Source organism: Zeus faber (genome assembly GCF_960531495.2).
Source record: "Zeus faber genome assembly, chromosome: 5".
Lineage (NCBI taxonomy): Eukaryota > Metazoa > Chordata > Actinopteri > Zeiformes > Zeidae > Zeus > Zeus faber.
This window is the reverse complement of record NC_137192.1, coordinates 2049042-2064048: the sequence shown is the minus strand read 5'-3', so window position 1 is coordinate 2064048 and position 15007 is coordinate 2049042. Positions and strand designations below refer to the sequence as shown.

The 15007-nt window shown below is 44.8% G+C and overlaps 1 protein-coding gene across 2 annotated transcripts in view; it reads left to right on the top strand.

Annotated features, from left to right (window-relative positions):
• The window catches only part of LOC307230122 (protein FAM107B), a 51513-nt gene extending 36712 nt beyond the window's left edge, over nt 1-14801 (top strand). The window contains exons 3-5 of one of the 2 annotated variants that reach the window (XM_080000336.1): nt 10976-11183; nt 12841-13003; nt 14061-14801. In XM_080000336.1, the coding sequence (XP_079856462.1) occupies nt 10976-11183; nt 12841-13003; nt 14061-14174 (485 nt within the window). In that variant the 3' untranslated portion in view covers nt 14175-14801. Of the gene's footprint in view, nt 1-10975; nt 11184-12834; nt 13004-14060 lie in introns of both variants that reach the window. The other variant, XM_080000335.1, reaches the window with a different exon arrangement.
• Nucleotides 14802-15007: the final 206 nt, after the last annotated feature.

Sequence of the window (15007 nt, the reverse complement as noted above, 5' to 3'; positions counted from 1 at the left end):
AAAATGTATCGATCAACACCCTTTTTTAACCAAATTGCACAACATCATTATGGCAATTATCAAGATAAAACATTGACACAATGGGTCATCTCATCTTCTCAGAGCGATACAGAGAGAGAGAGAGAGTGAGAGAGAGAGAGAGAGTGAGAGAGAGAGAGAGAGAGCATGTAGGTGAGAGAGCAAAAACAAGAGAGGGAGGGGAGAGAGAGAATGAGACAGGGAGACAATATCACTTGTGTATTTGTATATCTATGAACCTGGCTAATTCTGTTTTGTATTTGTTTTTTGGCTAGTTGTATATATTTGACATTTAATTTTCAATTTTTTTATTTTATTTTTACTTCACTTTTGTTGACAGCTCTGTCCACAGACACAGATTCAGGGATGGAGACAGTGACTTCCTAGTAGTGAGGTGCCGACCCGGAGGGATTTTTATTATAATCAAACAATCAAACAAAAAGGCTCACTGGCCAAATGGGAACATAAATTATTAAACAGGGTTCTTGTGTGCTTGATCTGACTTTCGATCTGGTCTGCAGGTGCTCGGACTCCTCAAAGGGAGAAAATCCCATGGAGGCCTGGGGAACCTCCCGTACCGCAAACAATAGAGGGTCCAATAATTTATCCAAATTATGACAAACTTCCGAACCATGTTCTTCTGCATCATATTGAACCGCTCCACCAGGTCATTGTTCTGGGAGTGGTCCATGCTGGTCCGAATTGAGCGGACACCCAACAGCTCGTTAAGTTCCCCAGTGTGCGTGACATAAAGGAAGTGCCCTGGTCGGTCAAGATTTCCTTCGGAATCCTTACTCGGGAGATGACCTGAAACAGTGTCTGCACCACACTTTTGACTTTACTGCGCAATGGCACCGCCTCTGTGTGACGGGTTGCATAGTCCACTAGGACCAATACAAAACAATACCCGCGGGCACTGTGGTCTAACGGCCAAAAGATGTCCATAACGAGTCTTTCGAACAGCACCTCAACTAAGAGAAGGAGCCTCAATGGCACTCTTGGCGTAGCCGGAGGGTTGACTAACTGGCACTCAGGACACACGGCGCACCATTTACGGACATCTGCCCAAATGCCTGGCCAATAGAAGTGGGCCATATTCTGCTGCAGTGTTTTATCGTGTGCGATGTGACCGGCGATCAGGTTATGGTGAGCCGCTCTGAAAAGCATTTCCCAGCGGCATTTCGGAACCAACATTGGATAATTTCCTCCACTGATTGAGGAGGCAGATGATCCGCTGTGGCGACCCCTAACGGGAGCAGCTGAAAGAGGGACAATTGAGTGTCACGGCTCACTCGATATAACCTGTCCCTCATCAGTGAAGTCAGTGAATCAGTGAAGTGAATATGGGTGAGTGAGCACAGCATCTGGGTGCATAAATACGGCATTGATTTGAACTACCCCCTTAAAGGCCCCAGATTGGGTATCATCGCGCGACCGCTCCAGCAAAAAATTGTCCAGGGTGGCGATAAATGAAACTGGGGAGACTCCTCTGCCCACGACCCTGCAGCACCCACTAACCACCCCTCAGCATCATCACGCCCATCGCAACACTCACCCGTGCAACACTCACCCACTCCCTGATTTTGCACCTAAAACACCGAGCTATCTGTCCGACCTCCATCAGGATGCTGTCCCACTGGATGTGATTGGGTCGCCTGCAGCGCTAGCACCCCGTTCAGGCATTTTAGCAGCTATTTGTTGGCCCACTGTGGCGCCGCCTGGGAGTAGACAGGGGACAGAGAGGGGACAGCACAGGAGAGAAGGTGTCCCATGGCTCAACAGGACTCAGCTGGTAGGCGTAACCCCTCCGCTGGGCTGAATGGAGGGGGACTGGGCGGAAGGGGAGGAGGGTGTCCCGTGGCACTCCCGTGGCACATGGCTGGTCGGTGGGCTGTCCTTGGAGCCCTGGGTACCGAGGAGAGTCAAGGTCTCACTGGCTCCCCCATTGGTGCATGGGATTGACCTTCTGCCGGCTCCTGGTGGTAAGCTCCCGGGTTGCTGTACACCTCTGCATGGTCCTCCGCAAGCGTGATCACCGCGTCCAGGCTGGCGAGACAGTGGCAGCAGACCCACTGGGCGGTCCTTGCCAGAAAGTTGAGGAGGAACTGCTACGGCGCCACCAGGTTGATGATCTGGTCTGGGGACTGACCCTCATTTCGCAACCAATACCGGGCCGCGTCCCGCAGGTGTTGACCATGTGTGAAGGGACGGCCTGAGGTGGCATAGTCCAGTCCCCGGAAACACAGGTGGTGCCCTCCCTACACGGTCCAGGACCGCCCTCGTGATGGCGTGGTAGTCTTGGTGGCCGAGTGCCCGTAAGCCGTGCACAGCTTGCTGCACCTCCCCTGTCAGCAAGGGGAGCAGGCACAGCACTCTCTCCTCAAAGTTCCACCCGGCCATCCGCTGTCATCTCGAACATGGCCAGGAATGTCTTGGCATCGTCGTCCCATCTCATCTTCTGTAGATTGCTGCTCAGAAGGGGTTGGACAGACGTTCCTCTCCCTGGATCCGCCGCTGTCTCCGCAGCATCTCCGCCATCACCTCCCGGTCCCTCCCCATCTCCTCAAACTAGGGAGCCTGCGCCACCTGCATGGTGGCGAGGGCGGCGATAATCCACTCCAGTGGGGATGGTGAGCTGCCTTCCACATTGCCTCTCTGCATGGCCTGTTCAGACGCCACTTGTGAACAGCTCCGTCCATAGACACAGGTTCAGGGAAGGAGACAGAGACCTCATGGGAGTGAGGTAACCACACCCCCTCGTTTGCCACAACTTTTTATTGTATTTTATTATTATTTTTATTCTCATATTTTTCGGACAGTTAAGTTGTTTTTATTCACGCTAATGGAACACACCAAACCTCACCAGAACAAATTCCTAGTGTATGTTATTAAACTGATTCTGATTCTGAGAGGCACAGAGAAGAGGAGAGAGAGAAAGAGCAACAGGGAGGAGAGAGACAGGCATAGAGAGAGAAAGAGGGCAGAGAGGGGTAGGGGTGTGTGAGAGAGACAGAGAGAGAGAAGAGAGAAAGCATGAGACTGGGAGAGAGAGAGGGGGGGGGCTGGGGGAGAATGAAAAAAGCTTGAGAGAAGAGAAGAGAGAAACAAGGAGAGAGAGAGGGGGCTGAGATATAGGGAGAGAGATACAGAGAGGGGGGAAGAGAGAGAGAGCAGAGACTAGAAAGAGAGAGAGAGAGAGAGAGAGAGAGAGGGTGGTGTGTGGAAGAAGGGCATAGTCTGGAGGGAGCGCAGCAATGGAATGCTCAAGTGTCATGTAACTGTTTGCAAACTATGAGGAGAGCCGCTCCGGTGCTCGTTGCCCACAAGCCTTGCGACAGGCAGCCTTGAGCAGGGATATGTAGCCTCCTGGCACGGGGGGCAAGGAGGTGCAGGACATTCCCAGACAAACAGACCCAGAGCACCACGCATATGACTTTGAGATGGCCCACAGATCGACCAGTAGCCTTTGCTTGCCCGTGCAGCCTGCAACACCCAGGGAATTGCTGGTCAAGTCAGGTAAGGAGTTGCAGGCCGATGGTACGATGAGCAGAGTTGGCTCAAACACTGGAGTATTTGGGAAAGTCTGAGAAGTAAGAAATTCTGTGAGAATTCAAATAGAGGATTAGTTCACAGGATAATTACATCACATGATTTTCAATGATTTTCACAAAAAAAATATGGTTTTCGGGTGGCAACTCACAAAAGCAGTTAACTACTCGATTAGATTAAACTTATTGTCATTGCATGGGGTAAAAGTACTAAGGCAACAAAATGCATTTCTCTGCATTCTACTCATCCTATCTATATTCTACCCATAGTAACTGATATCTCTAGGAGCAGTGGGCTGTCATGTAGCGGCACCCAGGGAGCAGTAAAGGGGTTAAGTGTCTTACTCAAGGACACATCAGCATGCTTCCAGGAGGAGCTGGGGATCGAACTGGCAATTACTATACGACTTGCCCTATCTCCTGAGCCACTGCCCTCATATCCACTGCCCCCATCAAAATATATAGATAGATAGATAGATAAAGATAAGATCAAATGTTTGTTAGTAGACTAAAGTGACACGAAATGTGTGGCTTAAACTATTTTCCGTCGTCGATTATTTAAAGCCTTGAAACCCAGGATGTTGTTTAAACGTTTGTTTAAGCGTTAAACTCACCATCAGACTTAATGGCAACATAATCCTTTGTAAAAAAAAATTGATCAAATAAAACATGCTTGCACAGTGCATGTTTGAGTAAAAGGTGCATGCATCTGACAAAATGTACACATTCACTGTGTACATTTTTGTCAGCAAGTGTATGTGCACGTGTCAATTTGTGCAAATGTGCCATTTGTTTGTAACAAATGGCACATAACAACTATTTGTACTTTATTTATCCATCTTTATTGCATTCCAGCTTGCAGTGGATGAACTCGTGTGTACTGCTATATGTGTGAAAGTGCTTATATGTAAAAGGAGACTTATATTAGAAAATTGAGCAACAATTGGCTAATGGAGAAGATTGTTTGAAGAAAAAAAAAGTAATCTATTTTTGCAGGCAGAAAAGGCAAAAATACAGGACCACACTTTTTTCTTGTTTTACATCTCAGTTTTGCCTTCATTATCTCTCTGCCACAGTGAAGTAGTAGGGTGGTAGTCAGTTGGCACGTCAGTCAGTTCGTTTCACAGCCATTTACAACAAGCATTGTCTCGCCATTGGGTTGTGTGTAAAGGTTTTCACTTCACACAATCCAATGGTTTTCAAGGTCACGGGAGTCCTCTTTTTATGGGAACGTTTTTTTCCTAATCCGACCCCCCCCTCTTCTGTCCCAACCCCACACATAGATGGAAGAGGTTGTTCCAGATTGAGCGATTTTCAGATTAAATTCTCTTGTTACCTTGACGACAAGATGAGCTCGTTTCGTGCACTCCTACACACTGACGGATGAATTCACAAAAGGATTGAGCAGTTTGCGGCAACTAAAACAAGACAACAAAAAATGCAACCATCTAATTCACAAGGCACCTGCAAACTGTGAAATGCATCGCTTACTGTGGTGGACAGCCATTTTTCCATTATTTAAAAATCCCAATCGGTGCAACGGGGGGGCTTGCCAGTGCTATAGCCCAGTCAGGATTTTGCATAGCACCGGCACAGCACTCCTAAGGATTACCTTACAAAGTTACATATTCATTAAACACTTGAAATCAAAATAACTACTGTCCGACTTTTATTTTAAGTTTTATATTTATTTAGATAATTAGATAGATATCTTGTAAAATAGGCAAGTGTAGAAGTGTAGAGCAGTGGCATAAATACGTAATGGAGACTCGCCATTACCCATTTACGCTCTGCTGCACATGCCTGTTACCTGTTTCTCCAAATAAAACAAATAAAAGTAGCATGCATTTATTATTTTAGATGTATTTATTTTACTTGTTTTCCTCCTTACTCCTTCAGTTAAACAAAAAAAGTGTGAGCCCCGTGTCAGGCTCGTGGAGCCATTGATACCATTGATTAATTTTTTGACCTTGACTTTTTGCAACGCAGGCCCACGTGTGGTACAAGGCGTAATTGTGGTCTTCCACAAGGTGTTCCAAACTCCATTACCTGATATGGTTACAGTGATGGATGGTGGCTGGAGACTCACTGTTGAGGAGCTTCTGATTTTGTTACATCACTATTCATTTTACATTGACCCTGGACTGAACCAAAGATTGGAGGCTGGAGGCTGTTCCCATAAATACATTTAGCTCCGGAGTTGCAAGAACGAAATTGCAAGGACATACAAATTCATCAGCTTGAGCCATAATACAAGCTCTGTGTTCATCCCAATAAGCTCAAGTTTCACTCTTAAAGTGAAAACTATTAGCTGGCCATAATAATCAGCATTTTGTATGTGTACCCTCTTTCTGTAGTTTTGTCAGACAATGCTACGCGCATCAATGCCCTTATTGGCTGGGCTATTTAAGCAGCAATCCCTCCTGCCCTGCCTGCTTGTTACGCCCGCCGACCACTGTCTTTCGGCAGCACTGCACCCAAGTGACGCACAGGCCTGCAACGGTATCCATCTACACGTGTGTGCAAGTGAGTGAGTGAGTGTGTGTGCCGTGTGTGGGCCCACGGTTGTGGTTAATGTAGGGCTAAGTAGTTAAATTGACCTGTTTGATATTGGAAAATAGGTGTAAATGGGAAAGAAATAGGGATTTAAGTTTTGTGTGTACTGTTTGTTTTTCCAACTAAAAGCGGTCTGATTTGTGTTATTGATGTTTTTGTTTTTTCAATTAAAAGGGTAGATATTATTTGTACATTTGAAAAGCAGTCAGTAAACTGTTACTTGTTTTTATTCAAAAAAGTTGTCTGGGTCAGTTATTTAAAAAAAAGTCTAGCCAATGTGAATAGAGACTATGAAGTTTTGCATTCGCTTTGTTTATTAGTAGGGTATTATAAGTTTCACCAAACACAGGTCAACCTTCGTGGTAGCTACCTTAGAAAACGAACCCAAACACCCCAATCATAGTGTTGGGGCACTACAATTGTAAAAAACCAAGCAACTCACCCTGAGAAGCCCCCCACGTGCCAAGCCAGTAATACCCCTGCCGTTTAGGTATCTGGTTAGAAATGGTTATGTTTAGGAATAGGTGAGCAATTGTTATGTTTACAGTAGGTAAAGTTATGGGTCTTGAGTGGTTAAAGATCTAGGTATGGTAGGCGCTACATATGACTATTCGTCATCCTCAGAATTCGGGACCCAGCTAAACTCAACCGAACCTTGCCTCATGTTTTGTTAGCATGAATTGATTATGTGGAGAGAAATTCTTTCTTTCTGCACTCAGAGCGGACATGCTTAATAGCTTCCATGATCATCATCCACCATAAAAGCAGCATCTGTAGCCTGACAGCCTGCATTCTATATACTATCACTGACATCAGTCCAGATTTTTTGCAAGTAGCTCGCATGTCATATCCTGGTCCCCAGTCGATAAAACCACAGCATGACCTGATTTAGGGGGAGTATCCTGGTGTGGTTATTGTGCCATCTAGGAACAGTATGAGTTACTTCAAATGTGTTTTCTGGAGATGGGTGTTGAGATAGTTAAGGAAATTTTACTTTTATTTCCACACACCACACAACACCACAGACACAGAATGGGCATTTTTGCAGATCCGTCAAATTTCTCCCTTGTCTCAAGCAAATCTCTTATAAGTTGCTTTAAAAATCTCTCTCTCTCTCTCTCTCTCTCTCTGAATATTCTTCTGCAACCAGATTTCTTATCCTCGTCTGGTGACACGGTCTGGTTTTCCTCAACGTTCAAGACTGGGGGGGGCGAAGACATGAAATTAAATTGAATCAATTCCGTCTTGGTACAAAGAAATGAAAAGGCCTGGGAAGAAAAAATAGCAGATAACGCTGATAACTAACCTCTCCTCTCGACAATGTGCCCAGACACCAACTCTTTGCAACTGACTCTTTGACTGTCAAGAGGTTCTGAGGACAAAATCGGGCAGAGCTCCTTGTAATTTTTTTTTCTGAAATATTAAGCAGCAGTGGATGAGGTCTCTGGTTGCACTTGAGAAAGGACTCATTGTGTCTGAACTGGCCTGCTTGGATATGATATTGGATCCCTTCTCTCTTCAGAATAACTCAGGGTTCAGATCAGATGCCTCTTAATCTGACTCTAATCTGTACCATTAGCAGATTGTACCGTTAGCAGTATTGTGTTAAATATTTGTTTCAGGAAAATTGTACACTGGTTAACCGCAACATTAAAACCACAATGACTGTAAAAAACACTAATATTTTGTAGCTCCCCCTTGTAAAAAACAGCTCTGACCCGTTGAGGCATGGACTCCACAAGACCTCTAAAGGGTGTCCTGTGGTATCTGTCACCAAGACGTAAACAGCAGATCCTCCAAGTCCTGTAAGTTGCAAGGTGGGGCCCCATGAATAGGGTTTGTTGTTCCAGCACATCCCACCGATGCTTGATTGGATCATCATAGCTGGCATTCACTTTTTCAGCAATTTGTGCGACAGTAGCTTTTCTCTGGGATCGGACCAGACGGCTAGACTTTGCTCCCCACATGCATCAATGAACTCATGGGTGCCTGTGAACCTGTCGCCGGTTGTCCTTCCTTGGACCACTTTTGGTAGGTACTAACCCCTGCAAGACCTCAACACCCCACAAGACCTGTTATTTTGGAAATGGTCTGAGCCAGTCGTCTTGCCATCACAATCTGGCTCTTGTCAAAGCCTTTCACTTGCCTTACTCTGGCCCATTTGACCTTCTTCCAACACATCGATTTCAAGAAGTGACTGCACACTTTCTGCTTAATATAATATATTCAAATTGTATTACATTTGAATCATCTACATTTGAATACTTTTTACAAATAATACATTTGTGAGGAAAAATAGATTTTTCCAGATTCGTGTTCCTTTGTGAGTTTTTAAAAATGTTTTTATCTCAACGTATTTTCAAAGCCGAGTTTGATTTATAAATAGTAGATAAATGTTAAACTGTGGAGTTAAATATTACTGCTAGACTACAGGCGGAAACACGGTTAACTTACAGAGACGCTGAATAGCGCGAACGCTGATCGATCGGTTCCTTTAAAGCGACCGTCCAGGTGAAGATCATTCCTTCATAATCCATGTGATGTGAAGTCACAATGTGAAACCGTTTTAAGAGAGATCAACCTTTAAATCTTATGTGTTTTATACACGCACATGGATTCATTGTTGTGTAAGCAGCATTACACGCGAATAAGAAAGGTGACGTCACTTCCGTAAACAAGACGTGGAGCCCTCAAAAAAGCCATAGCTTTAAAAATATTTGATTGATTCGCACAAGTGACACCTGAAACGACACATGAAAATTGAAATGGCACCAAAAGTACCTAAAATCTGCAGTGGGTCACATTGGCTGTGTGTTTTGGCCAAGGGCTCTGCACTTAAAAGGTTCACTTTGGAACCTCCGGCCCGCCAATAGAAAACCCGCTTGAGTGTTTTCTCGTGTCTGACGTGACGGGCCATCGGGTTATAATGAGCCACCTGGAAGACTAAACCCTGACAGCTTTTAGGGACTAACAATTGGGTAACCTCTTCTCCCGACTGAGCGTCATAGTTCAGTCGATATAATCTATCCCTAATCACCGCGAAATTCGGGTGAGTGGGCACAGCATCCAGGCGCACCAACATGCCATCAATTTTATCTACCCGCTCAAAGTCCCCGTGAAGCACAACGTCCTGCGATCGTTCCAGAGGAAAATCCTCCATGGGATGATCTGGGGGTTCCGGGCAAATTCCCACTTGGTCCTCCCGCTCTGGTGACCCCTGCCGGTGCGACCTTCATGTTGCCGTGCGCCATGCAACACTTCAAGCCGCACTTTCAGATATGTGTGAATATCCCCATGCACACAAGGAATATCCACCCAGGATGCCTCTACCAAAGCCCTGGGTCGAACCAGGTGTTGCTGAATCATCGTCTGAGAACAGCCTGAGTCCAGAAAAGCCTGATGTCTACCCCATTGTAAACTTATCGGCACACGGTAGGCCCCTTCTTGACCGGGGGAGGGATCCGGCAGACTGGCGACTGGAACAACCTGGCCGACCTCCATAATGGGGCAGTCCAGGAAGTCACGGTCGGATCGCCACATCACCAGCATACCTGCCCAGGCGTCCACCCAGCGCCACCTTGGAAAAATCGGGGGGGTGGAGCAGGATAGGAGGTGGCCTCCCGTCGGTGGTTGTCCCTCCTCTGGGAGGAAGGGGCGGAAAGTGGGTCCCTCCTGGGGCCCTGGATGGGAGGAGGATGGTGATGTTCGCAAGATCCACGGCGCTGGTACTGGGTTCCGCGACAACTCCCACGCCTGTAGGCCTCAGCGTGGTCCTCGGCGAGGGCTATGGCAGTTTGGAGGGAGGCGAGCCAGTGGCAACGTACCCAGCTAGCGCTGCGGGCCGGGGATCCACAAACTGTGGACATCAGCTGCCTCGACAATATGGGGGAGCGCTCCTCCGGTTGTAGCCACCGCTGGTCCTGGACCATCCAGGAGCTGCTGGGCGTGCAGGAACGGCTGGCCCGCAGTGTTGTGGGGGAGTGACCGGAGGTGCAGGCGGTTCAGGTTCTCCAGACCCGTTCCATCACCGCCCGCCGGACGACAACATAGCTCACCCACTAAAAACATGTAGAACAACTCTGGCAGTGGCTAGTTTGGCAGGAGCTGAACTAGAATGGAGAAGTAAGACGACTCCTTCCCTCCACTAGTCTGGGGGTCCACCTTGGGAAAGTGATAGTACCCCCTTAGCCGTCGTGCCTTGGGTCACAGGCTGGGCGAGAGGGCTGGCAACCTTTGCCTGTACCTAGCCTCGAATGGACACTAGTCCCGAGTTGATGTCGGATAATCCCGCACCCTCGCATCGCCTGTCTCCTGTCACTTCTGCTAGGATCTTATAAATGAGGTTCAAGTTCAAGTTCAAGAGATTATTTGTCACATACTTATACATACGGTCATACATATATGCAGTGAAATGTCATGACACGCGGTGATTACGCACAATAAGCTCTATAAGCTCTAAAAATACTACAAAATACCAAAATGTGCTTAATTGACACAAGGTGCTCGCGCAGGCAGCCGCAAGGGGAGGCGCCACAATCGCGATTCTGGGTTCTATAATTATATAATAGAATAAATTGACTGTGTTGTATTAAATATACAGAGCTCCATCGGTCTACTGTGTTTTGAACTCATAACCGCTTTGAAGCAAACGGCAAATATCAACTATGGAATGAACTAAGAAATCTTATTTTCTATCAATTCATTTTATTATCTATGATCTTTTAATCCATCCTGTTATAGCTATAACAGCTCATTATATAACATAGGCTCTAGCTTATGTTATGTAATATTAGCTTCTGATATGATTAATTATTCATCAACCTCTCCCCCTGTCTATCTCTCTCCTACCCCAGCTTTGGCCTATGCTGACCTGCAGTGGGAGGGGGGCCAGCGGAATCTCCATCAGAACCCAGCGGCCATATCTATCTATGCTCCCCAGCCAGATTACATGGACACTGACGACGATGATGACCTCATCAAGCCAAAAAAGCTGCTTAACCCGGTGAAAGCCTCCAAGAGCCACCAGGATCTCCACAGAGAGCTACTCATGAGCTGCAAAAGGTGCCCCAACAACCACCGTAGTAGGTTGTGCATAGCTTTTGACCAATAGTAAAACTGATATTGCATGTCAGTTGATACAGTTTAGTTTTAACATTAAATTAGGGTTAGGATTAGTGAGTTGAGTATTAACTTAACACCAAATTAATAAGCGGTATGCAAAACTATTGACACACTTTGCTGGATTGGCAGCATAGTATATACATGTGTGTGTGTGTGTGTATATATATATATATATATATATATATATATATATATATATATATATATATATATATATATATATATATATATAGTTACAGACTCAAAAGTATGTGGATACCCCTTCAAATGAATGTTTTTTGCTATTTCAGCCCCACCCATTACTAGCAGGTGCATAAAATCTACCACACAGCCATGCAATCTCCTGGGACAACCATTGGCAGTAGAAAGGGTCACACTAAAAAACTCAGTGAAACAAATCAGTTCATCAAATTTCTGTCCTGCTCGACCTGTCCTGTGGAACTAGAAACTGGAAATTGCTCAACCACAAAGCGGTTTTGCGGACACTGGATTTGGCAGATTCCAGGAGAACGGTACCTGCCTGAATGCATAGTGCCAACTGTAAAGTTTGGTGGTGGAGGAATAATGATCTGGGCTGTTTTTCATGGTTTTGGCTAGGCCCCTTCATTCCAATGAAGGGAAATCTTAACGGTACAGCATACAATGACATTCTAAAGTAGTGTACGCTTCCAACTTTGTGGCAACATTTTTGGGGCCCTTTTCTGTTTCAGCATGATAATGCCCCTGTGCACAAAGCGCGGCCCATAAAGGAAAGGTTTACTGAATCTGGTGGAAGAAGTTGAATGACCCGCACAGAGCCCAGACCTGAACCCCATTGAACACCTTTGAGATGAATTGGAATGCAGACTGTGAGCCAGGCCCCATCCCCCAACATCAGTGCCTGATCTCACTGATGCTCTTGGGTCTGAATGGGAGCAAATCCCTGCAGCCATGTTCCAGAATCTTGTGGAAAGCCTTCCCAGAAGAGTGGAGGCCGGTGTAGCAACAAAGGGGGAACCAACTCCATATTAATGCCCATGGTTTTGAAATTAAATGTTTAAACAAGCACATATGGGAGAGGTTTCCATATACTTTTGCTTCCACATTACTTCCACGTACTTACATACTTCCACATACTTTAAGTGTATGCTTGCATCATGGATGCAAGCAAACAGGAACATGTCAATAATAGAAAAGTAATTATGAACACCCCTGATTTTTACACCCATGCCATGATATAACTCCTTATCTCCTGTACCTTTTATGTAAAAATATAAGAACAAAAAATTATTTCATAATATATCATATTTTATGAATGTATAATACACAATTTAGCAGTCATCAACGTGTACATATAATATGTTTTTCTATTTGAATTGTAATTTATGTTACTTAGGTCTGGTGTTTATTCTAGTCAGTGGGTATGGGCGACATAACAGAGTAAATTTAATCACCTGTGTTTATTGCCATCAAATGGCATTGTCTACAGAGGGAGGTAAGTAGGGAGCATATTTTTTTTGTTGTCCGCTGGTCGAAGTACTGTTCAAATTTTCAGTATCTATCTAAATATCCAACTTTGTATCTCATCTACCCCTCTTTGTGGTTCCTGGAGGCACAGGGGCGGCAGCAGCATTGTGGAGACCAAACCGGAGCTACAGCGTGTGCTGGAGGCCAGGAAGCGAGAGCAGATGATCAAGCAGAGGAGGCAGGATGAGGAGGCCAGGAGGAAGATTTCCCCTCTGGAGCAGGAGCTGCTCAAGAGACACAAGAAACTAGAAGAGGTATTATAAACCGAGACAAAGAACCCTACCCGACTAGAGAACCACTTAATTTTGCGAATTGTTCCTGAAATGACACGAACGAATGACATGAAATGTTTTTAAAGCACCTCTTGGTCTGCAAGGTTATACGAACAACCAAAAGTTGTTCCTCTCTGGAGCCCCATTTTTAGTTGCATCTGGAACTTCTCGTTTTCTTTGTTTAACCAGTGCTGCTATCTCATCTCATATATTTTGCTTGCTTTTGTGACAACAAATCTCTAAAATGTATTTTTTCAGAGGTCGTCTTTCAATGGCAACACTTATGCAAATAAAATAGTATTCTTCAAGATTGTGTTTTTACTCTGCTATAATGCCTAGGTCAAAACATCAGCCTTTAGGAAATTGATGTGGGAATCTGCAGTATTTAATCAAATCTTGAGAAAAAAAATGATATTTGTTTTGATTGTTTAATTCATTGACGCATCTTAATATGACATTCTATCCATTATTTCATATTTATCTGTTGTAGGAATGAAATTTGAATAGACTTCAAATATAAAAAAAAAAAATCACTATTCGATTACTGAAATTGTCATTCGATTGTGTATTTTCATAAATAAATAATTTATCATAAATCTTTTGTCTAACGTAAGCTAATTAATTCACATGTGATGAGTAATAAAGTTCAAAATAAGTTAATCCACTTTGTTGCACACTGAACGCACATTAGAGAGAAATATTTCCGCTCAGGATTTGCGAAGCCCGCATTGGTGGAGACGCACAAGCGCACTGGCGCGTCTCCCTCTCCTCCAGCGAGTGTGCCTTGGACCAGAATGTCAAGTATTTCCAATGAAAGCGGGAAACAAACCCGCGTGGCATTTGCCACCGGACCGTGAAAACACGGGTGGGATTTTTCAGGAGATGTGGAACCCCCCAAATTTGAATATGATTATAGATTAATATCTGGAGCCCTAATCTGTTTGTTTTCATAGTCAACACTGATAAAAAAGACAAATTGCAAAAATAATACCAGTGGATTTCCTAACTTCCTTAACCCAATGCTTTTCTTCTTTTCCAGCTGGAGAGACAACAGGAAGAGGCAGAGGACATGGTGAAAGCTCCTGAATTTGTCAAAGTCAAAGAGAACTTAAGAAGGACATCTTTCCATGGCAGAGGAGAGAAGGAAGTGTAGACTACCCCCGTCCCCCATCCCTCATCCCACATAAACACACACTTTCTCTCACACAAGAACAGACATAAACACACCACCCCACCCTTCCTCTATGGGGACGTGACCGCTGGAGAAAGCAGGAACGGTGGCCATAAGAGACAGCTGCGAGGACTGCAAGCGAGGAATAGGCTCATTCACAAGACAAGCAGCCCTGACCTCTGGGACCGAATGGTTGGGGAATTACACACAAAATCTTTAACAATGCTAATATTACACATGTAATGAGGGATAAAGATGGCAGCTATATATAAATTGATAAGGACACACGTATGTGAAAACTATTTTGTCCCCTGAAGTTGTCCCGGAATAACAGAGGAGTGTAATACCTACGTTTCTGCATGTCATAGGGGTCACTTTCTCCTGTTGGAATGGCGAAAAGGCAGTGAGGATTGTTATTAGCAGGTTTATACAGCCGCCGATCGCTGGTGTGAACGGACACTTAACTGACTGATTCTACTTCTGAATTCAGTGGTAACTTCCACCACAATTACTTCACCATACTCTTTATTTTTGACATTTAGAATAGGGAAACACTGACATTTTCTGCATTGGCCGAATGTAAAAAATAAAATGAAAAATAAAATACAACTGTTACGGGTATAACATTAGTTTGCAATTAAATAAAGGTTGCTTCAGTAACACATTCTTGAAATGTATGCTGTTGTGCAAACTGAAGGCAACCGCCTACACTGTAACACTGCTAATTCTTTTCAGATGTCATATTTTGTAAATTGTAAATGGAGATGAGCTGTGGATTTGAAAAAATATATGGAAGTATGGAAATGCCAAAAGTG